This window comes from Peromyscus leucopus, chromosome X (genome assembly GCF_004664715.2).
Source record: "Peromyscus leucopus breed LL Stock chromosome X, UCI_PerLeu_2.1, whole genome shotgun sequence".
In the NCBI taxonomy this organism is placed as follows: Eukaryota; Metazoa; Chordata; class Mammalia; order Rodentia; family Cricetidae; genus Peromyscus; species Peromyscus leucopus.
In genome coordinates, this window is record NC_051083.1 from 104,159,281 (window position 1) to 104,183,604 (window position 24,324).

The 24,324-nt window shown below is 41.7% G+C and overlaps 1 protein-coding gene across 3 annotated transcripts; it reads right to left on the reverse strand.

Moving 5' to 3' along the window:
- Positions 1-14: 14 nt before the first annotated feature.
- On the reverse strand, positions 15-23,575 carry Upf3b (UPF3B regulator of nonsense mediated mRNA decay). Of its 3 annotated transcripts, none has more exons than XM_028887323.2 (11): positions 23,290-23,570; positions 22,340-22,446; positions 22,065-22,171; positions 16,940-17,038; positions 14,592-14,702; positions 12,068-12,111; positions 11,302-11,484; positions 10,881-10,919; positions 8,824-8,987; positions 7,704-8,004; positions 15-999 (listed from the first exon to the last, which is right to left on the reverse strand). In XM_028887323.2, exons 1-11 carry the CDS (start codon positions 23,443-23,445, stop codon positions 850-852), a joined length of 1,461 nt encoding a protein of 486 aa, XP_028743156.1. In that variant the 5' UTR covers positions 23,446-23,570; the 3' UTR covers positions 15-849. The 3 variants fall into 3 exon arrangements, with proteins under 3 accessions (XP_028743156.1, XP_028743157.1, XP_037054752.1); XM_037198857.1 differs by having other exon boundaries at positions 843-999; positions 7,796-8,004; positions 23,290-23,575; XM_028887324.2 differs by lacking the exon at positions 10,881-10,919 and having other exon boundaries at positions 23,290-23,571.
- Positions 23,576-24,324: the final 749 nt, after the last annotated feature.

Here is a 24,324-nt window from a genome sequence, read left to right on the forward strand (position 1 = left end):
ATGTAGCTTCATACTTGAGTGAAGTCAAAATTTATTGACAGCGATACAAAACAAGCTAAGACCGAAAGCTGCCATTGAACAGATATTGGTGTAGTTTCCTTCCTGGAGAGGGTATGTACTCAAGTCATCATACCTAAGATAAAACAAAGACTAGATTGTCAGCAACTAACCAAGGACTACACTTTACCTATTAATAGGGAGAAAATGCTAAAGGCAAAACGAGACATTTACAAATATTTTTTGATGCTAAGTTCACAGAAGTAAACAAAACAAGCTATAATTACAAAAACTTCGGACACAGGATATAGAATTAACGTGACTATTTAAATCTTTTCCATCAGCCATCATTTGCTCTATCCTCCACTCTACTTGTGCTACAATTACATGCTTGTTGCTTCTACACTACAGAGTCAACAGTTATCACCAACAATGCAAAACAGTTCGAGCCCAACAAGACTTAGTGTGCTTCTGCGTCACTCAAACTAAGCCGCTCCAAGCCAGGATTAAGAACACCTGTTGATTTTAGCCCCTGCTCCTTTTCTGCTTGTATCATACAAAGGTAAGTCCTTACTTGACATTTTTTGCTTGCGATGCTCTTGCTACCGTCTTTTTCTGAGACATTAAAATTAACTTGTGAAAACTGCAAAAAACAATGAAATTGTACTTCCGATTCTGAGCCTGCAATCTTTTCCTGCTCAGACACACTACACTCCTCTGCAGTGCATCCCACCAGCACAGCGACTCCTTTTCTTGTTCTCTGTTCCTCTGCCCTGAAGGCACTTCTGGATAGCATAATACGTGCTCTTTGGCTGCCTGGACAGTCAGGACACCTATGGCCATTGGGACTTCTCACTCCTCTCCTCCTTCTTTTCTATGGCTAATACCACTTTCCTGCTTTTTGTCCACAGGTGAATCTCCAGGCTTGATGTTGTCATCAGAGGGACAGAGTCGATTTCGGCTTCGAGCTCCTGGTTGGTAAAGCTGCATTGCTGGACGATCCTGAAGCAAAAACAAAATATTCACATTACAACACTGTTATTCCTCTTTAACGTGGCTGGTTTCAGAGCCCTAAATTATACAACCATATACTCCCAAACCAAGTCAAGGACCTGACTGAATGTGTGCTATGTAATAACTTCCCATTTCCTGTATCTGAAAAGCAACCATTTTTAAAGGAGGGATTGAAACTAGACCCTTGTGCATGGTAGGTAAGTGCTCCACCGAGCTGTATTTTCAGCCCTTTTTCTATTTATTCTGAGATAGACTATCACTAAGTTGCCCGGGCAGGCCTTGAACTTAGTATTTTCTTGCCTCAGCCTTCTGAGTAGGTAAGACTGCAGGCCATCAACACCAGCCATAGTTGCTGTCACTTCTTTATTTAAGACAGGGTTTCTCAAAAAAAAAAAAAAAAAAAAAGACAGGGTTTCTCTGTGTATACTTGGCTGTCCTAGAACTCACTCTCTAGACCAGGCTGGCCTCAAACACAGAGAGCCACCTGTTTCTGCCTCCCAAGTACTGGGATTAAAGGCATTCGACACCATAGCCAACTTGCATTGTCTGGTGTAATATTTTGAGAAATCTACTGCCTAGTTTTAAAATATTTTTATTAATTTTTTGAGAATTTCATACATGCATATAATGTATTTTCCTAGCTTTTAAAGCCAACTCAGGATTACCTAATTAACTCTTATTTTTTAAATGTCAAAACTACAACAATCAACGGTATAGTAGTTTGAATGTAATTAGCCCCCATAAGTTCATAGGGAGTGGCATTATTAGGAGGTGTAGCTTTGCTGGAGTGGGTATGGCCTTGTTGGAGGAAGTGTGTCACTGGGGGGACAGGCTTTGAGGTCTCCTATGCTCAAGCCATGCCCAGTAAGATACTCAGTTCACTTCCTGTTGACTGCAGATCAAAGATGTAGAACTCTCAGCTGCTTCTCCAGCACCATGTCTGCCTGCACGCCACCATGTCCCACCATGGTGATAATGGACTGAACCTCTGAACTGTAAGCCATCCAATTTCATGTACTATAAGAGTTGCAGTGGTCATGGTGTATCTTCAGAGCAATAGAAACCCTAACTAATAAGACAAAGGGCTAAGCTGTAGCTCAGTAACAGATTCTTGCCTAATCTGTGCAAAGCCAGGGTTAGATCCCTGGCCCTGGGAGAAAAAAAAACTCTGGAGAAACCTCAACAATTACCTGCTTGTCATTCTCCACCAGTAAATTGCCCTTTTGGTGGGAGAGGGAGAACAGGGCCTAAGGTAGCCCAGACTGACCTTCAATTTGAAATCCTCCTAACTCAAACTTCTGAGTGCGGGGATTACAGACACAAGCCACCATGTCCCATGCATGTAATACATTCACTGTAAAATCCAACACTACCTAAAAATATGTTTAGGATGGGCTGGGGATTTAGCTCAGTGGCAGAGTGCTTGCCTAACAAGGTCTTGAGTTTGATCCCTAGCACAGCAATTTATGTAATAGATATAGATATGGAATTCATTTAGAATGAAAACTTTGGCCAGTCAGATAGCCCAGTGGGTGACTTTGATCCCAGGGACCACAAAGAAAAGAAAATGTAAAGAGCCAACTCCTGCATTGACTTGCACACATCGGTGTGTATGCTTGTACATACACACACACACACACACACACACACACACACACACACACACACACACAAAATTTGAAAATAAAAAGCATGGAAATGTCCCTGAAAATTATGAGGTTAGACTCTATGTAAATTGCCAAACTTTTTAAAAAGTGAATCTCACTGTGTTGTCCAGGCTGGTCTTGAACTCCTAGGGCTTCCATAATATCCTTGCCTCAGCCTCCCCAGTAGTTGGGACTACAACTTTGCTACTGTACTTGGCTAAAAACATGTGCTCAAATTTAGGTACAACCCACCACCCGGAGCAGGTGGCACTTTAGAATCAGATTCCTCAGTAAGCCAACAAAATCATGGCCTTAGACCCTTAATTCAAGTCCTATGTTTGCTTTATGACTGTTTGACCCTAGAAATCTTGTAAACCATTTTAAGAATTTAGCAAGTGGTGGGCTGGGGATATGGCTCACATGATACAGTGCTTGTCTAGCATGCGTGAAGCCCTGGGTTCGATCAGAGCATAAACCAGGCATAGTGATACAAGTGTATAATTGCAACACTTGGGAGGTAGAGGCAGGAAGATCAGAAGTTGGAGGTCATCCTTAGTTACATACTGAGTTTGGGGCCAGCCTGGGCTACAGGTCTCAAACAAAACAGTAAGAAAACCAAACCCACAAAAAAAAAAAAAAAAAAGAATTGGGGTGTATGACTCAGTAGAATACAAGCTTTGCATGCACAAACCTCTTATTCAAGGTCAAGGAGCTCCCTATCCCCTCAAAGAAAATTCAACAAAAAATTATAGGCCTTCCTTACCCTTTCTTCCTGATTTATGAAAGCTAACTCTAAAGTGTTACTCTTCTGTATGTGGTGCTGTGGATTGAACCCAGAGCCATGTACATGCCAGGCAAGTGCTCTAACACAAGCTATGTCCCCCGGCCTAAAGCACTATTCCTAATTAAGTAACTGTAGCAAAATATTTCACTGCTTTCACAAGATGAAATGTTCAAATACTTGAGACCCCTGCATAATATTTCAAAATATAGATAATGGGGCTTCTAGTGTGCAAAGCCACAATGAATTGAACACCAAGGCTATAGAGCTGCTACTAGTAAGTAGAATGCAATGAAGATGTCTAAAGCAGGCACTGTCTCCCATCTATAATGCCAGCAGTTGAGAGGGCAGGGCAAGAGGATCGCCTGGAGTTCTAGCCTGGCTGTCTTATGCAGCAAAACCCTGTCTCAAAAAACAAGGTGGGGTGCAGGATGTGGCTCAGTTAGTAGACTACTTGCTTAGCATGTTCAAGGCTCTTGGTTTGATTCCCAGCACTCAAGAGGTGGTGTTAGGAAGATCAGAAGTTCAAAGTTATCCTCAGCTACATATTAAATTTGAGACCAGCCTAGACTACATGAGATCACGTTATAAACAAATAAACAAAAAAACAAGAGAGAAAGTATACAAATGAAGATTCCTAAGTCTATGTGTTCTTAAGGACTAAACAAGACACAATGATAACCCCTAGATACTGCTGGGACACCAATCTTTACTCTCAACATTGGGAAATAAAGTGTTTATCTCCTTTTCTTGCATAACAAGCTAATGGTATTAATATTTCATGTTTTTTTCACCCTTATTCTAAAACAAGGTCTCACTATATAGCCCAAGGTGGTCTCAATCTCACAATCCTCCTGCTTCAGCCTTTTGAGGGCTAGGATTACAGGCATGCATCATCACACCTGGCTTTTTCAACTTATAAAAACTTATGTTTATTTGGGTATACACATGATTATATGAAGGTCAGAGGAATAACCTGTAGGAGTTGATTCTTTCTTTCTACCACGTGGGTCCCAGGGATTGAATTTGGATTGTCTAGCTTGGCAGCAAGCACTTTAGCCACTAAACCATCTTGCTGGCTCCTTGTCAACCCTTTATCTTGAAAACTTTAAATCAACTAAAATATTTTATAAAATTAGTGCAGTGAATACCACATATCCGCCTCCTAGGATTCACCAAATAGTAACATTTTTGTCACATTTGCCTTTTCTGTCTTTAATGTATGTGTACACATTCTTTTCACACACTATTTTCTTGCAGAATCATTTAAGAATATTTCAATATTTCAGCTTGTATTTTCAAGAATAAGGGCAGTTGTTATTGCTCAATCATGACATTTTTTTTTTGAGAGGGTCTATTTAAACCAGGCGGTGGTGGTGCACACCTTTAATCCCAGCACTCCACTCAGGAGGCAGAGACAGGAGAATCTCTGCGAGTTTGAGGTCAGCCTGGTCTACAAAGCAAGTTCCAGGACAGGCTCCAAGGCTACACAGAGAAACCCCTGTCTTGAAAAAACCACACACACACACACACACACACACACACACACACACACACACACACACACAAACACCAAAAAAAAAAAAAAAAAGAGAGGGCTGGAGAGATGGCTCAGAGGTTAAGAACACTGGCTGCTCTTCCAGAGGTTCTGAGTTCAGTTCCCAGCAACCACATGGTGGCTCACAACTATCTATAATGGGATCCGGTGCCCTATTCTGGCCTGCAGTGATAAATGCAGACAGAATACTGTATACATGATAAATAAAATAATCTTTAAAAAAAAAAGAAAAACATTTATTTATTTAAAGATTTATTTATTTATTTATTATGTATAGTTTTTCTGTCTGCATATATTTCTACACACCAGAAGAGGGCACCAGATCTCATTATAGATGGTTGTGAGCCACCATGTGGTTGCTGGGAATTGAACTCAGGACCTCTGGAAGAGCAGCCAGTGCTGTTAACCTCTGAGCCATTTCTCCGGACAAGAAAAACATTTAAATACAGCATGTATGTTAATAAAGGGGGAGAGAGCCGATGGTGGTGGCTCATGCCTTTAATCCCAGCACTTGGGAGGCAGAGCCAGGCGGATTTCTGTGAGTTCGAGGCCAGCCTGGGCTACCAAGTGAGTTCCAGGAAAAGGCGCAAAGCTACACAGAGAAACCCTGTCTCTAAAAACCAAAAAAAAAAAAAAAAAAAAAAAAAATCCCAGCACTCAGGAGGCAGAGCCAGGCGGATCTCTGTGAGTTCGAGGCCAACCTGGTCTACAGAGCGAGATCCAGGACAGGCACCAAAACACAGAGAAACCCTATCTCGGGGAAAAAAAAAAGAAAGAAGGGGAGAGATGAGCAAGGCACAAGGGTACATACCTCTGACTGGAGATGGGGAGGAAGGAGGATCAGGAGTTCAAGGCTATCCTAGGCTATATAGTAGTTAAGGTCAGCATGAGTTACATGAAATTCTGTCTCAAACAAATGAATCAAAAATGGAAAAGAGAGGAGATATAAGATGGCTCAGCAGTTAAGAGCACAGGCTGCTCTTTCAGAGGATTTGGGATCTGTTCCAGTACACATGTGGTGGATCACAAATATATGTAACTCCAGGTCTATGGTATCTGATGGCCTCTTCTGGCCTCCTCAGGTACTGCACACAGGGTGCACAGACACACATGTACGCAAAGCTACCACACACACACACACACACACACACACACACACACACACACACATCATCATCATCATCATCATCATCATCATCTAAAAATAAGTCATTAGTGATAAAAAAGGGGGATGAAGAGGAGGGAAAGAGAGACATGTACTAGAAGGGGAAGAAGTACACATCCTGAAGTGGGCACAAGCTTCACAAGAACCACTCAACCGTACACCATCCTAAAGTAGTGGTTCTCACCCTTCCTAATGCTGCGACCCTTTACTACAGTTCCTCGTGTGGTGGTGACCCCCAGCCATAAAATTATTTTCATTGCTACCTCATAACTGTCATTTTGCTACTGTTATGAGTCATAATGTAAGTATTTTTGGAGATAGAGATTTGCCAAAGGGTCATGACCTACAGGTTGAGAACTGCTGTCCTAAAACAATGGAAACCCACATTCAGCACAGGTGCACATCTGTAATTTTAGCACACTGGAGTCTTAAGCAAGATTGCCACGAGGTCAAGACCAGCCTATGTTACACAGCAAAACTCTGTGTCCTTATAAGTCAACCAACAACAAAATAGGATATCCAGGCAGCATATTCTTCCTAATGTGACAAAAGGGGAAGGGAACACAGCATCGCTTAAGAATATTCTTGCCCAAGACTGAGTGTGAGTATATTCAAAGTCTCTAGATCAGGGCATATCAGGTGCTTTATTTATTTTGTTTTTCTTTTTGAGAAAGGGTCTCACTATGTAGCCTTAGCTGGCCTGAAACTCACTGTTTAGACCAGGCTAGCCTCAAATTTGTAAAGATCTACCTACCTGTCAACCTGCTCCTGCCTCCTGAGTTCTAGGATTAAAGGTGTGGACCACCATACCCAGCCCTTTTAAAGATTCATTTTTGGTTGGGTGGTGGTGGTGGTGGTGGTGGTGGTGGTGGTGATGGTGGTGCACGCCTTTAATTCCAGCACTTGGGAGGCAGAGCCAGGCGGATCTCTGTGAGTTCTAGGCCAGCCTGGTCTACAGAGCAAGATCCAGGACAGACACCAAAACTACCCAGAGAAACCCTGTCTTGAAAAAAAAATTACTGTTCATCATTTAAGGGCACTTGCTGCCAAGCTTGACAACCTGAGTTCAATCCCCAGAACCTACATGGTGGAAGGAGAGAGCTGACTCCCACAGATTGTCCTCTGACTGTTACTCATGCACTGAGACATATGTGTACTTGCACACACTCATGTACATGCACACACAAAATAAATGAATAAATTGTAACAAGAGGCTGGGTGGTGGCAGTGCATGCCTTTAATCCCAGCACTCGGGAGGCAGAGGCAGGCGGATCTCTGTGAGTTCGAGGCCAGCCTGGTCTACAGAGTGAGTTCCAAGAAAGGCACAAAGCTACACAGAGAAGCCCTGTCTCGGAAACAAACAAAAAATTAACAAAAGAAAATGAAAATTCCACAATAGGGACTGGGGATGAAGCTCACTGGCAGAAAGCTTGCAAGGCCCTGGGTTCAGTACCTAGTTGGGGTGGGGAGAGTGCATTCCTTTGCATTTATACTTGTAAGAATGGGGGAAGCAATCCTCATAAAAAAACTGAAAAGCAGCACCTTGTTCCTTATGCGGTCTCTCTTAACCACTTCCTCTTTCCTTTCAGTTTTTTCTGAGGTGCATATTGATTCTGTATTCTCACTCTTCTTTCCTTTATCTCGAAGTGCTTCTTTCTCTCGCTTCAGCTCCTCTTCCTTTCGTTTGAAAGCCTTCTCTTTCTCATAGCGCTCCTTCTGCTGCTGCCTCCGCCGTTCTTCCTCCTGCCGCTTCAGCCGCTCTCTTTCTCGGATCATGCGCTCCTGATCTCTTTCATAATCCCGCTCCCTGTCTCTGTAGTCTCTGAAACTCTCCTCCTCAGGCCTGCATGGAAAACAAACGAGAGACCTGGAAATACAGCTCGGCTCACAGGGTGCTTTACCTAATGATGTATGAAATGCCCGGGGCTCAGGTCCCAGCACCATGGGCTGGCCTCAAACACCTGAGCCCTGTCGGAAAACCAGACCAGAACCAAGAAAGGAGCCTGAGACTGAACCTTCAAGCATCCTACAACTGCAAATGCAGAAACACTGTGATCCTACCTTGGCCACCCTAGGGTGCACTGCTACAGCTGAGGAAAAAGTAGTAGCTTTAGAAAAACAAACAAAACCGGAAGTCAGGGCTGGAGAGCTGGCTCACCAGTTAAGAACCTATTGCTTTTGCAGAAAACCCAGGTTTGGTTGCCAGCACCCACACCAGGAGCTCACAACCACCTGTAACTCCAGCCACAGGGGGATCTGACACCTATGGCCTCCAAGGGCACTTGCACACATGTGCACATAGACACACACTAGACACATGTACATAAATGAAAATAATATAAATAAATCTTTAAAAAAGGAAAACCAAAGGTCATTCACCTAGATGAAGACACTAGAATATTTGAAACCTTTCCTTCTCCTCCCTCCACCCATATAAAGCAATTCACCTTTTTTTCCCTTTTTCTTTTGACAAGGTCTTACCACGTAATCTAGGCTGGCCTTCAAACTAGCAATCCTCCTACCTCAGCCTCCTGGGTGTTATTACAGGTGAGTACACCAGTCCAACCAGCAAATCATTTAACTCCATGCAGATAAAGTGCATGGCGTCTCCATCAGTGGCTAGTGATGAAAGGTGCTTAAGAGCCCTCAATTGCTGACTGACCTCTTCGGCTTTTCATCCCTCAGCTCCACGACATCAGAACGCTTGGGCAGAGTACAACTTTGCCCACTGGCTCTTTCTTCATTCACATTCTCTTTGTCCATTTTCTTGGCTTTGTCTCTTTTATCAAGTTCTTTTTCATCTCCCTTTTCTGGTTTCTTGAGCAGCTTTTAAAGAGAAAAATTTTATTTTGGTAAATGGTGTATTGCCTTCTGAGTCTATCAAAAATCCCACAATATACTAAATATTTTAACTTTAGACAACAGAAGGCCCCTTATCTTTGCCATTATTCTCAAACTTCCAGACAAACAACTAGTATACAACAGTGATTTACTAAAAGGATGCTAGTAGTGTGAAAATATCATTCCTTCCATGGGAAGTGGTTTCATCATCCTGTGGCAATGGGATCAAGACTCCTTTGGTTTTAAATGGACTCTTTTGAAGGGGTTTTGAGACAGGTTCTCACTATGTAGCCCAGGATAGCCAGGAAATTACAATCTGCCTTTATCTGTCTCCCTAGTGCTAGTTAAAAGCGTGCACCATACCTGGCTACGGGTCAAACTTTTAAGTGAGTCAATTTTTTTGTTTTTGTTTTTCTTATGTGTACAAACTTGTAATGCCAAATACCTTGATCACCAAAGGAGAGACCCATTGTGGGAATGATTCTGCCTTAAGCCTGAGAATAACATATTTATGATGGTATAATCACATTATCACTAAAGATAAATAGCAGTAATTACTTGGCATTGGATTTTTACAATCCCAAAGCCTTATACAATAGAATGTTGAAATTCCATCTCTACTCAGTACCACATATGCCACTCTCTCTGACATCATTGATGTAAAGAGGTATCATAGATACCCCTGCTAGGTGTTGGATAGGCAGATTCTTAGGCAAAACAAAATATTGCAGTAAATGCATCATAAGAGGTTCATCTCAGGGAGAAGGCATCATGCAGGTCACCAAGCAAAAGGCAAATGAACCACAGGACTTAAGCATGAGCTACTTCAGCACACATAGCCACTACAAATGGGAATCCGAAATGGACACAAAGAAGGTCCCAAAGTACAATGAGGGCAGATGTGCAGGTTTCATTTGAAGTGTTCTTATTTCTCTAATGAACATCTATCTGTATTAGATCCCAAGATGTTCATTCCTCTAATAAGAACATTAGTGAAGCTCTCCAGCATGGCTGGCTCTACCTTCTGTCTGTCTTGCTCATCATGAGGACGAGCAAGTCAAATAATTTGTGGCATGGTAGACAGAGACTCAGCTGGAAGGAACTAAGGTGGACCTTCCCCTGTATCAGCAGTGAGGAGTCCAAAGGAGACTCAGGAAACCCCAGCTCCCCAAACTGCTCTATTTTCAGAAAATAGAAGAAGGTGACCATGCTGTCATATCTGTGAGATACTCTCAGATTTTCTGAAGGTCTAGCTGTGAGTATGTCTCTGGGATGCTCATTGGAGCAAGGGCTGCCCAAGCCATTCCCTTGGGAAGGAAGCAGCAAGGCTGAGATCTTTCTACAGGTTTTCCTCTTCCTATATGCAGTGTAGCAATAAGCACCTGCTGATCACAGATTCCTGGATGCAAGACAGTAACTCGGGAATCACATGAGAGGGGAAAGCACTTAAAAGGCAGGGTATTAGTCAATACTCTTCCCTGCCAGTTAGGAGAGGCACATAAAAAGATGAGAAAGCACTATATAAACTGACTTTCCTCTGAGCCTGCATTGCTAAGGCTTATGGGTACACAGCAGAGCATCAGGGTCACTTGGGCACCCTCTCTTAATTTATTCTATCCTATTTTATTGAAGTAGGTGTTGGAACTGCAGGCCAGGCTGACTTCACACTAAACCCTTCTGCCTTAATGAATCACCATGCCTGGTTTGGGGTTTCCTTTTAAAGACATATGTCAAATAGCTCAGCTTTCACAAATACCCAAGTATATCTTAAGGGGTTTCAACACGGAACACTACCACCACCACCAAAAGTTCTTATTAGCTAAGACCTGTGTGTACGACATGATACTAGGTGCTCTGTATCATGTACTTGATCCTTACATTTTTCTGATTCACAGCTTGTAACAGAAACCTGTGTACCTGAAGACAGTGGAAAACAAACAGATGAGGCAACTTCATGTATCATTTATGAAAGAAAAGCTGAATAAAACCCCATATTCATGCAAGCCAAGTCTAAGTCCAGAAACTGAGAAACTAGCAACCCACATAGCAAACATTATTAGTGACTTGAACAAAACAGATCTGCAATGAAGGACCATAGCATTGGGTAAACTACTGAATCCTTCTAAGTCATTTTAAGCTTAAAACTTAATACTATTAATATAATGGGAAATCTCTTTATTTTGATACCCACCCCCAAAAGTGCAAAAACAAAACAAAACTTGCAACAACACAAGGCTCATGCATAAACAGATACATGCAGTTTTCAGTGACATGCAGTCTGTTTCCGTTATTTTCATACCTTAATCTTTGGTTCGTCCTTTATTTTTTCCCTTTCTGGAACTCTCTCTATCTTCTTTAGCTTTTCTATATCTTTTCTTTTTCGTTTCTCCTCTTCTTTCCATTTTCTTCTCTCTTCTTCTCTTTGTCTTTTCCTTTCTATTTCTCGTCTCCTTCTTTCTTCCCTCTTTTCTTCTCTCATTCTCTAGAAATACCAACACAATCCTTCCAATTACATAGGTACCACAAAACTTCCACTAGCCACAAAGGCATTATGGGTACCTGCTAACCCATCTGACTTCTTTCCTACTTTTTTTTTTTTTTTTTTTGGTTTTTCGAGACAGGGTTTCTCTGTGTTGTTTTGGTGCCTGTCCTGGATCTAGCTCTGTAGACCAGGCTGGCCTTGAACTCACAGAGATCCTCCTGGCTCTGCCTCCTGAGTGCTGGGACCAAAAGCGTGCACGGCCGCCCGGCTTCTTTCCTACTTTCTACAACATCCTTAATACCCATCCTCTGGAGAATCAAGACTGGGTCCTGTTCCCACGGTTTCCTTTGTACATTCCCAAGGCTTTCAGGGTATCACAAATGTCTCTGGGACAACAAAGCTCTCTCCAGGTCTGCAGGATAAGCCCCTAGGCCCACCACCATGAAGATGGCCAAAGAAGCTATATCTTCAAGGGCTAACTGTGAGAAAACAGCTACTTCTCCTGTAGGATCCTAAGGTTCTCAAATGTTTATACACTGTGAACTAATAAAGAACCAAGAAAACTACAAAAATGAACACTCACCTGCTTGTTCTTCAGGAAGCTCAAAAGTGGGGTTGTCCTTTTAGCTATAAAGCATAAGCAGATAATTAATAATGCTTATCAAGCCCAGAAAGCATTTGGTTTTCAGTCATCCCCTGGTACCCACTCAAGATGGAGAAATTACACCCCTTACAAAATCTACCACTGTATTAATCCAAACAAGTTGTATAGTATTCCATTTCAAAATGTGGGCTTAAAATACATTTTTCAAAAGTGAATAAAACTGGGTGTGGTGGCACACACCTGTGGAGGCAAGAGGATCAGGAGCTGAGACTATCTTTGGCTATACGGTTACATAGTTTGTGGCCAGCCTGGGATATATGAGACCCTCTCAAAAAAAAAAAAAAGACAAAAAAAAGTGAATAAACTCTCATTGAAATACTGAAAGGAGGCCTGGAGAGATGGCTCAGCGGTGAAGAACACTAGCTGTTCTTCCAGAGGTCCTGAGTTCAATTCCTAGCAACCACATTGTGGCTCACAACCATCCATAATGAGATCTGGTACCCTCTTCTGGCCTGCATGCAGAACACTGTATGCATAATAAATAAATCTTTAAAAAAAACAGACAATGAAATACTGAACAGTCTGGTTGGAGAGATGGCTCAGCAGTTAAGAGGACTCTTCTAAAGGTCCTGAGTTCAGTTCCCAGCACCCACATGGCAGCTCACAATCTGATGCCCTCTTTTGGTCTGCAGGCATACATGCAGACAAAGCATCTGTATACATAAAAAATAAATCTTAAAAAAGAAATACTGAGGGCGGTGGTGGCACATACCTTTAATCCCAGCACTCGGGAGGCAGAGGCAGGTGGATCTCTGTGAGTTCGAAGCCAGCCTGGTCTACAGAGCGAGCTCCAGGACAGGCTCCAAAGCTAAACAGAGAAACCTTGTCTCAAAAAAAAAAAAAAAAAAAAAAAAAAAGAAATACTGAAAGTTTTTATGAGTAATTTCTAACTGGTAAGACACAAATAAGTACATTCTTATTATATAGGAGCATAAGTTTGTTCAACTGGAAAGAAACTGAGGGCAGGGGTTTGTGCTACAAACATCTAATCATTCTGATACCCTATTTCTACTTCTTGGAATTTATTCTAAGGAAGCTACCAGAAATGTGCTTATTCTGCATATTCACTATTAGAAATCAATCTTTAGAATTCTATTTAAGGGGGCGGCAGAGACCGCTCAGTGGTTACTGCTACTGCAGAAGACCTGAGTTCAGCTCTCAGGAGCCACATCAGAATTCCAGCCTTGGGCAATCTGAAGCCTCCTGCATCTTCAGGCACTCACACCTCCCCCACATAAATATTCACAAAGGAAAAGTGGGCTGGACGTGGTGACACACTAGGAAGACAGAGGCAGGAGGGTCTCTCTGATCTCTGTGAGGTCAGCATGGTCTGGAGTTCCAGGACAGCCAGGGCCACAGAGAGATCCTGTCTCAAAACAACAAACAAACAAACAAAATACAAATTTGAAAAATGAATTTAAATTCGTTTTTCAACATGCTGAACCATATTAGCCTTGATGGCATCCTTTTGAACACTTACATTTTTTTTTTTTTAAACTTTCTTTTTGTTTGTTTAGAGATAGGGTCTAATATGGCTTAGCCTGGTCTGGAACTCACTAAGTAACCAAGGATGGTCTTTTTTTTTTCAAGACAGGGTTTCTCTGTGTAACAGCCCTGGATGTCCTAGAACTCACTCTATAGTCCAGGTTGGCCTCAAACCTGGAGATCCACCTGTCTCTGCCCCCTAAGTACTGAGATTAAAGCTGTGCGACACTACTGCCCAGCTCTCCAAGGATGGTCTTAACCTCTGATTCCTCTTCTTCTACCCCACCCCCGACTGCTAGGATCCCAAGGGTATGCCACCATTACTGTTTCTTGTTTCGTCTCTGTTTTACTTTTTTTGAGACAGCCTCCTGCTCACTAAATTACCCAACTGGCCATGAACAAACTGTAGCTCAGGCAGGCCTTAACTTTCTATCCTCCTACCTCCGCTTCCTATAGAGCTAGGATTATGGATAAATATATGGATGCATTTATGGGGTAAATTCCTAGGAGTGGAAATTCTGGATCAAACACTATGTCAGTAGTTAGAATTGGCTGCTTAGAATCAACATCTAAGCTAAAATTTTTCAGATTTTCAATTTTATAATAATGAACTTCACTTTTTTTTAGATTACCAGGTCAATTTTTAGGAATAAGAATTTACTGCTAGGAGACACCAATTTTTCTTCCAAGGTTTACCATCGGCTAGGCATTCCGTAACAAGCTTTCAGCTTCGCATGCTTGTATTCCAGCTGTGTGACACTGAGAGAGCCACCAGACCCTTGTCTCCCGGGTGCAGTGTCCCGATCCTGTGAGGTAGCTAGTAACTGTGCATTCCACGAGACGCAGTCTCAGAGAAGGGAGGGACTTCAAGATCACAGAGCAGCCAGGTCAGGCGGGAGGACACAGACTTAGGGAGGCTGATGAAAAAGCCACTGGCCAAAATCCTTTTCCTCCTTACCTATTAATTCTCGATTCTTGGCTTCTATTTCCTCCAGCAATGTCTCTGGAGTAGATGTCATTTTTTCATTGTCTGTGGCATAACTCTCCAAAAATTTCCTGTATTCTGGATCTAAATGATTATTTAAGGAACCAGAAAACAGAGACTTGAACCAACAAATAAGAAATATTATGTAGGACAGGTATTTATCTAAGAAGATACTTTTCTACTAAATGGAAGACTTAAAAAACAAAAACAAGCAGAACACTCACACACGCTAGATGACTAGGGCTATCTTGGGACTCAAATTATTGATACCCACCGTGGGAGTCTGGTGTAACAGAGCAGTCAGGAGAAATGAGAGACCATACATTAGAACACACTGACGAGAGGTGGAACCCTGCTCCAGGCCTGGGATGGCAGCTCAGTTTTAGAGCACTTGCTAGGCCTGGGTGAGGCACTAGGTTTGAGCCCCAGAATCTCGGGAGAAAAAGAAAATCTAAGGCTCCTATGAACCCAGAGCCACACTTATAGGAGAAATGGGAATTACAGAGTATTCATTAACAGCATGTAAGCAATTTGTGCATGGCACACCCCACTTTATGAAACTCAACATAGGAAAGTGTGGTGTTCCAAAAAGATAAAACTAGAGGCCAAGTCCTAGACATGGCTTTGGAGACTGTGGTGATTCCTGGAATTCTCTCCTACATACCTCTGTCCTAAGAAAGGGAAATAAATATACCTGAGTCATTATATTGCTTGCTTTTCCACATTTAAAATCTGCAATATCATCAATAAAAAGCTGTGTACTCGAGTCTCTGCTGTTTTATAAAGTACTTGTTATAGTAACAAATGACAAAAATTCAACAAAGCTGATTCTAAAAAATCAATCTGATATAAAAAATATTGTGGCTGGTGGTTGGATAGATGGCTAAGTGGTTAAGAACACTGGCTGCTCTTTCAGAGGATTCAGGTTCCATTCCCAAAACCCAGTGGTGGCTCACAACCTTCTGTCATGCCAATTCTAGGGGAATTCAACACCTTCTTCTAGCCTCTGAGAGTACCACCTATGCCTGTGATATACATGCAGGCAAAACACCCAAACATATCAAAAATAAAATTAGGGGCTGGAGAAATAGCTCAGTGGTGAAGAGCACTGACTGCTCTTCCAGAGGACCTGAGTTCAATTCCCAGCATCCACATGGTGGTTCACAACCATCTGTAATGAGATCTGATGCCCTCTTTTGGACTGCAGGGATACATGCAGGTGGAACAGTGTGTACATGATAAATAAATCTTAAAAAAAAAGTAAAATAAAAAAAATACTGGGGCTAAATCCTTATCCAATACAACAAGAGTTATACAGCAGTTAGCCAACATAATGTTACCAAAATCTCAAAATCTGGAGTTGGTTTTGCCTTACATGGAAATTATGCCAGTTTGCCATTCCTATATTTCTGTTTAGCTTAATAACTGTATGTATTGTTAACTGCATATTCAAAGCTTAGATTAGACTGGCAATTTCAGTTGCTTTATATGAAGTTACTTGGAGATAAAAAGTTTTTTTTTTAAGAAAAAAAATGTTTTTCCCCCTTGGGTGGGGGTGTCTGTCAAGATGGTTCAGGGGTAAAGACATTTGCTGCCAAACCTGATGACCTGAGTTCAATCCCCAGGACCCAAATGGTAGAAGGGAAGAACCAACTCCTAAAAACTGTCTTCTAAACTCTATACTTAAGTATTCCCTCCCATCCCCATTATATACATCAATATTTTTTAAAGTTTTGGGCGGCTGGAAAGATGGCTCAGTAGTTAAGAGCATTGACTGCTCTTTCAGAGGTTTAATTCTAAGGGGACCCAATGCCCTCTTCTGGCCTCTCCTTTCGCCAGGCACACAATTGGTATACAGACATACATGCAGATAAAATACCCATATACATAAAATAAAAATAAATAAATCTCAAAAACTTTTTACAATATTTTCAACCACAGGTCAAACCTTGTTTTAGAAAGATAATGGAAACTAAAAGTTAAATCACAGCAATGGTAGGAGGCTGCAAGGAGCAGTTAATGTCATTTAAAAATTGATTTTTTCTTATCATCTCCTAATCAACAGACTCAGAACAATTTACTGCTCAGTGATCAAGACTAGATTGCTCAGTGGTGGAGGAATGAAATGCCACTAACCAAAGAGAATAGAAACACTGTGGAAAATCCACACCCACTCTAACAAGTCAGCAAAGCTTCCATAGGCATAAGATTTCTCATTAACTTTATTCATATGTTTTCTATTTAACATATTGGAGTCTAACTCACAAAAGCATCATGCAAAAGGACTAAAAAAAAAGCCAATAACTGGAGCTATACTGTACCATCATCAATAGTCCCAACTTTTGTATCTCTTTTCTTAATCTTCTTTTTTGCAGCTTTTTGAAAAGGTGCAAATTCTACGATAGCATGATATTCCTGACCTGTGTAGGGGAAAAAAAAATGCCATCCTTGCTTTAATAAAGAAGATGTCAAAAGTGGGTACAAGCAAATCAGCCTACTGTTTTCTAGACCTACTTAAATGGCGGCAGTCGTTTGAATAGTCTCCCAAACGCCAAACCCCTTACTAGATTAACACAACTACAGAATCAACACTGAGAACACGAGTAAAGACACGACAGCAAGCTGGGTGTGGTGCTATGTACCTACAGTCTCAACCATTGGGAAGACTGAAGCAGGAAGACGGCATGAGCCCAAGGGTTTCAGGCCAGCCTGGGCGACACACACAGAGCCTCTCTCAATCATCAACAACAACAACAAATAAAAGACATGGCATGGAAGTAAATGCTCACTGAAATTCAGCTTGTCAAATGTGGTATTTTGATATGTGAAAAGAAAATCGACAAATTAATTTTCATTACAAAATATTTTAGAGCATGGCATAGTGGCTTGGTGTCTATAACCTTAGCATTAGGAAAATTAAAACAAGAGGGTCATTGAGTTCAAAGCCAGCCTGGGCTGCTTAGCAAGCTCTGGTCCCAAAATCCTAACTAAACTAACAAATATTAGAAATCTCTTAAATAAGCAAATGTTAAAAAAAAAAAAAATGCTTTGGAAATAGAACACCTCACATAACCACAGCCAGCCTCAAACTTTCTTTGCAGCTGACCCTGTCTAAAACCCCTGATCCTCCTGTCCCCACCTCCTCCCAAACTCTGGGATTAAAGGGATACAATGCCCAGCTACATGAGGTAAATCTAGAGACAGTAGCTCAGTACGGTAGCACATCCCTGTAATCCCAGTACTCAAGAACAAGACTGCCATGAGCTTGAGGCCAGCATGGGATACAGAGTGAGACCCTGTCTGGGGATGGGGAGATACTAATGGTTTGGAGCTAGTTGTGGGGGTGACAGCTAATAAGTATGGGGTTTCTCATTGGGATGATGATCACAGTCTAAAATTAGATTGTGGTGATGGTTATACAACTCTGTGAATATATGAAAAAACCCACTGAACTGCATGCTTTAAAAGGGTATATTTTATGGTGTGTGAATTACATCTTCATAAAGCTATTATTTTCAGTAAGGTACCAATATGAGTTTGACAGATGTTATTAACTCCATTATGGCAATCATTTCACACACATCAAGTTATCACATTGTACAAGAGACTTGTATAAATTTGTCAATTTTACCTCACTAAAACATGTTTAAAGTCAGGTATGGTGGTACATACCTATAATCCCAGCACTCAGAAAACAGAGATAGGAAGATTGCCACAAGTTCAGGCCAGCCTGGTCTACACAGACAGACAGTTTCAAAAGGCAAAACAAAGTAAAACAAAAATAAAAAGACTACATATTGCACAAATTAAATGATTCTGTTGATGTGAAATGCCCAGAGTAGGGAAATTCACAGCGACAACGTGGATTAGTTGGCTGCCAGGGCTGAGGCAGAGAGTAGAAGACTGCTAACAGAGATGGGTTTCTTGGGAGATAATGAAAACATTCCAGACTTAGAAGTGATGGCTGTAGAACTTGGCGAATATACTAAACCCTACTAAATTTGCACATAAAAATGGTGAATTTTATGATGCACGAATTATATTTCAATTGAAAAAGAAAACTGACTGTTAAAAAAGATATACCAGATCATTCCCACTAAACAATGTCATACAAGGTACAAAATATTATCTTCTCAAACAAATGAACAAATTTAATTAGTGAAATTAAAAAAATACTATCTTCTCTTCAGTGGCATATAGACACAAACTAGAATAAAATAAGAACAGGAGTTGGGTTGGGTGGCACATACTTGTAATCCTAGTATTTAGGAGATGAAGGCAGGAGGATGAGGAATTCAAAACTACCCTAGGCTACATGGAAACCTGTCTAAACAAGAACAAATCATGAAGGAAAGATGGCTATGAAAATCCTAATGAGGGCTGGAGAGGTGGCTCAGAGGTTAAAAGCACTGGCTGCTCTTCTAGAGGTCCTGAATTCAATTCCCAGCAACCACATGGTGGCTCACGACCACCTATAATGAGATTTGGTGCCCTCTTCTGGCGAGCAGGTATACATGCAGGCAGAATACTGTACACATAATAAATAATTAAAAAAAAAAAAAAGAAAATCCCAATGAATGCAAAATCAGACTAGGTAAATAACTACTATGTATTTGAGGAGTAGAAGAGATAAAAACCAAGAGTGAAGCTCAATGGGAGATAGACTGGGGAAACAAACAAACAAAGACAAAAGCAGAACCAAGGCAAGGCAATGGAGGGCTATAACTAGCAGGATGCATTTGGAATTTTTGTTTCCTAACTATCAACTTAAATCATTTCAAAAGGGGTAATTTTAAGTTTGGGATGTAGCTCACTGATAGAGACAAGGCCTAGTAATGTGAGAGACCCTAGGTTTAATCCTACGAACGAACGAACGAACGAACGAACGAATGAACACACACACACACACACACACAGAAACATTGAATTTCATGGCAATCAGACTGAAGTATACAGAAATAGAAACATAGAAACCCCTGTAAAGAGACAGTGGTTGTCCATACATTGGCTGATGAGGACACAGAATGTAAAGTATAGATAAGTCTTAGTGAAGAATACACTTTACGGGCTGGAGAGATGGCTCAGTGATTAAGAGCACTTCTTGCTCTTAGATCTGGATTCAATTCCCAGCATTAACATGGCAGTTCACAACCATCTGTAACTCTCCAGTTCCGAGGGACCAGATGCTCTGGTCTGGCCTCTGTGGGCACCAGGCATAAATATGGTACACAGACATACACACAGGCAAAACTCATACACATAAAATATTTTTTTTTTTTTTTTTTTTCTTTTTTCGAGACGGGGTTTCTCTGTGTAGCTTTGTGCCTTTCCTGGAACTCACTTGGTAGCCCAGGCTGGCCTCGAACTCACAAAGATCCGCCTGCCTCTGCCTCCCGAGTGCTGGGATTAAAGGCGTGCGCCACCACCGCCCGGCCCCATAAAATATTTTTTTAAATATACACAATGTTACTAAAAAAAAAAAAAAGCCCACAATGGGCTGGTGAGAGGGCCCAATGGGTAATAAGCGCACTGGCCACCAAGGCTGATGACCTGAGTTCAATTCCCAGGACCCTCATGGTGGAATGAGAGAACATGTGTGCCATAGCCTGCAGACACACAAAACTTAAAAACATATGTAATAAAATTGTTTAAGAAATTAATAAGTTGAGGGGCTGGAGAGATGGCCCAGCGGTTAAGAGCACTGGGTGCTCTTCCAGAGGACCTGGGTTCAATTCCCAGCACCCACATGGCAGCTTACAACTGTCTGTAATTCTAGTTCCAGGGGATTTGACACCTTCACACCAATGCACATAAAATAAAGTTTAAAAAAATATTTAAGGGGCTAGAGAGATGGCTCAGAGGTTAAGAGCGCTGGCTGCTCTTCCAAAGGTCCTGAGTTCAATTCCCAGCAACCACATGGTGGCTTGGTTTGTAATGAGATCTGGTGCCCTCTTCTGGCCTGCAGGCATACATGCAGGCAGAACACTGTATACATAACAAATAAATAAATCTTTAAAAAAAGATTAAAAAAAAAGAAATTAAGAAGTTGATAAGACTCGGGTTGGGGATTTAGCTTAGTGGTAGAGTGCTTGCCTAGCAAGCTCAAGGCCCTGGGTTTGATCCTCAGCTCCGGGGGAAAAAAAATGTGGTGGTGCATGCCTTTAATCCCAGCACTCTGGAGGCAGAGCCAGAGGATCTCTGTGAGTTCGAGGCCAGTCTGGTCTACAGGATCTACAGAGTGACATCCAGGACAGGCACAAAAACTACACAGAGAAACCCTGTCTCGAAAAACCAAAAAATAAATAAATAAAAAAATAAAAGTAAAATTAAAAAAAAGTAGAAGTTGATAAGACTCAAAACTTGTACCAGATGTAAAGGATAAAGAAAATGAAAATATTACAACTTGAACCCCAGTACTAAGTGAGAAATCATTGCTATCTACTAGAATAAAAATGCTGGTCAGGGAAAACAGCTAATTTGGGAAAACTGATCCAAGTTAAGCATGGAAGAGCATAACAGAGAGGGGCTTTAGCGAGTGAGAGGCCCTTACTTTACCCTGTGTGCACACAAGTTGGATAAACACAGTTATCAAGCCTTCAGCTTTTATGGGCATATACCATAACAATAATTTAATATACAAAAACTTGAAGTAATTGAGATAACAAAACTAGACAAGAAACCCTATTTTCATTTATCTATGATTATAAAACCAAATGAAAGTTGGCAAATGCCAACTTGGATACATTCTGGCTAAATATTGCAAGTAGCAGATAGCAAATAAAAAGTGAGATTAGAGTGAAGTCAGAAATTTGTCTTTGTTATAAATTGTGCATCCTGGATACCAAGAGTTTGTGCGTTTTGCTGGTGCTGAGGATCACACCCAGGGCCACACACATAATCAATCACTGCATTACATCTTCAGCTTGGGAGATCAAATCTGATGTTTTAGCTATACACAGCTTTGTGAGAAAGATAAACAGTATTCTAACTGAGGACTATTGACATAAAGAATATTCATTAATATCTTTTTGACGCAGAAAGTCAACATTTAAAACAAGTTTAAAGTGTCACATCAGGAGAAATCAGTGGTAATTTCATTTACTGGATCAAACTAAAGAAATAAGTTAATAAAAATATCTGAGGATTATAAAAATCCTTTAAATGTGCACATTTCATCTCAAAGGAGCTTAGAAAAAGCACCTACATAGGCATGGCGAAAGCATCGTTTTGTATACTGCTATGCCCTCTCTCCTTACCTCCCTTCCTCTCCCTGACCCTCTCTCTTTCCAGTCATTCTATGTAGCCCAGAATGGCCTCAAACTTGTAGTCATCTTCCTGCCTCTGTCACCAGAGTGTTGTCAATAGGCACGTTGTTATCACAAGTGGCTGCACACATTCTCTTAAATGTAAAACTGGCAAACTCCCCTAAATCTTATAAAGACTCACCTTTATTGTCAAGAAATACATAGCCATCAAATCGGTCCCTGAATAAAAGAATGTCTTCTTGGTTTTTAAAGTTGATATATGCTCTGGCATACATATGAGGATACAGACTGTAGAGGGGGAAAGCAATTATGTCAATATGGTTGCAGGTGACTGGCTGAATTGCAAACATGTATGTATTAAAGAAATTAAATAGCTCAAAAACGAAAAGGACTACGATAAAAAGAACGGAAGACTGTTTTCCACCCCCATTTTTTAATTTTTTTTTTTTTTTTTACCTAGTATCATTAGAAAAAAACTCAAAATAATCATGATCAGGCATAGGCTGAAGATGCTCCTGAAGCTGCTCCTTGGTCAAAGTGGGAGGTAATCTTCGAATTACCACCTTAGGAAATGAATGGGGAAAATAAAATCAGTACACATCAACTTTCTGGTATACCCAAATCATGGCTCTTGATGATCGGCTTTAAAATACAAAGGCACTTATAAAAACACTGAAAATATTCTTCTGCAGCTCAACGCGGGTTTATAAAAACTCTCGGAAATGACAACTGACTGTCTGGTGCAACCTGACAATGTCAGGTTCTGCTCTTAAATGGCAACCCTGCAGTTTAAAACCCATTTACAAAACAAAACAAAACAAAAAACAACAAAACGGATCTATTGGTAAACAGGTAGACAAATCCTGGTCATTCGTGGATGTCGTATCAACCGTATCTCTCACACATCTAACAGGCGCTGAAAGAACCCCCTCCCCATTCGGCTTAACATATGTAAAACATTACCCCCACCGCCCTCCATCTGTCTGTCCCTCCAGGTCATCAATTCCCTTAACGTACTTCCCCAACTCGCCTCCATTAACACTTACACCACAATTACTCTCACTCCTCACCCCTGGTGTCGCAAGGACTATTTAGCAATTCAGCCCAATTAAAGTTCCCCTATCTTTACTGCCGCTCCCCTCTCCCATGACCACCCCACAGTCGGAGCTCTAACTTAAACCCTTCTCATCTGGGAGCCCTCCTTTTCCCTCACCCCCCACTTCGGGGGCTTGACCAGAACCCGCTAATCCTATTTCCACCGGTGCGTGAGACAGAGCGAAGCAATTTTCATTCAGTTAGAAACAGAAGAGAAACCCCGGAGAGAAAGAGAACAGCCCCATTCCCAGCCACCCTCCCCAATCCGTGTACTCGTCCCGCCCTCTCTCGGGCCACCAGCCCATAGGCACCTTGCTCAAAGCTTCTTTCTTCTCCCTGTTGCGATCTTGCTTATCTTCTCCTTTGGCGCCTTCGGCAGTAGCTCCAAGGCTACTGCCTGTGGCACCCTGAGGCGTTAACAGGGTCACTCGCTTCTCCTTAGGCCTGTGATCTTTCTCTTCCTTCATGGCCACGGTTACGCTCCTTAGAGCCGTGGCTCAGCTGCAATGCCTTTATGCCGGGCACCTACGACTCGCGGGCAGAAGCCTCAGGAGCTCCGCCCCTAACAAATGCCCCTAGTGATAAGCAGAGCCCGGCGTTCCATTGGGCTCTCTGAGATCTCGCGAGAGTTCAGGGCACCCAGCTTCACTCCGGGTTAAGGTTTTAACACCTGGTCTTTACTTCCCGCCTGCCTAATCCCCGCGCTGCCCAATCCCCTAGCGGCCCAGATTCCCTCGGGGCCCGCCCCTTCGCGCGTCATTAGCAACTCCGCCATCTTGTCTAGAAATGACTCTTTCCTGGACTACAACTCCCTACATGCAAAGCAGCTGCCCGCCTGGGATTAGAACGTGGGAATCATACAGCTGTCTCAGGGTCTCTTATTTTAAATACATATGATCATTTAATTTTTAAATTTCAGTAAGTTTATTTTTATTTTATTATTTTTATTATTTGAGCCGCGTGTGGTAGCTGGCGCCTGTAATCCCAACACTGGGGAACCTGAGGGTGAAGGATCACAAATTCAAAGTCTGATCTAATTAGCGAGTTCCAGGCAAATTAGTGCTAGATACTGGAGCCCCGTATCAACCAAACAATCAATAGGTAAATACATAAATAGATAAGGAAAATTTTTAGGTTTTTTTTGTTTTGTTTTTGGATTTTTTTTTAAACTAAAGTATGCTTTCAGAGGCACTAGAGTCTCTTTTGACAAAAGGATTTACAGATTAGGTTTTACAAAATTAGCCGGGCTGTGGTAGCACACTCCGCAGAGGCAAGCAGATCTCTTAGAGGTCGAGGCCAGCCTGGTCTACAGAGGGAATTCCAGGACAGCCAGGGCTATACAGGGA

Coding starts and splice junctions, on each gene's coding strand:
- Upf3b (XM_028887323.2), bottom strand. CDS start 23,445: ATGAAGGAAGAGAAAGATCACAGGCCTAAGGAGAAGCGAGTGACCCTG. Junction 12,112..14,591: donor CAAGAATCGAGAATTAATAG/GTAAGGAGGAAA, acceptor TATGCTTTATAG/CTAAAAGGACAACCCCACTT. Junction 10,920..11,301: donor AGGACGAACCAAAGATTAAG/GTATGAAAATAA, acceptor CACTGTCTTCAG/GTACACAGGTTTCTGTTACA.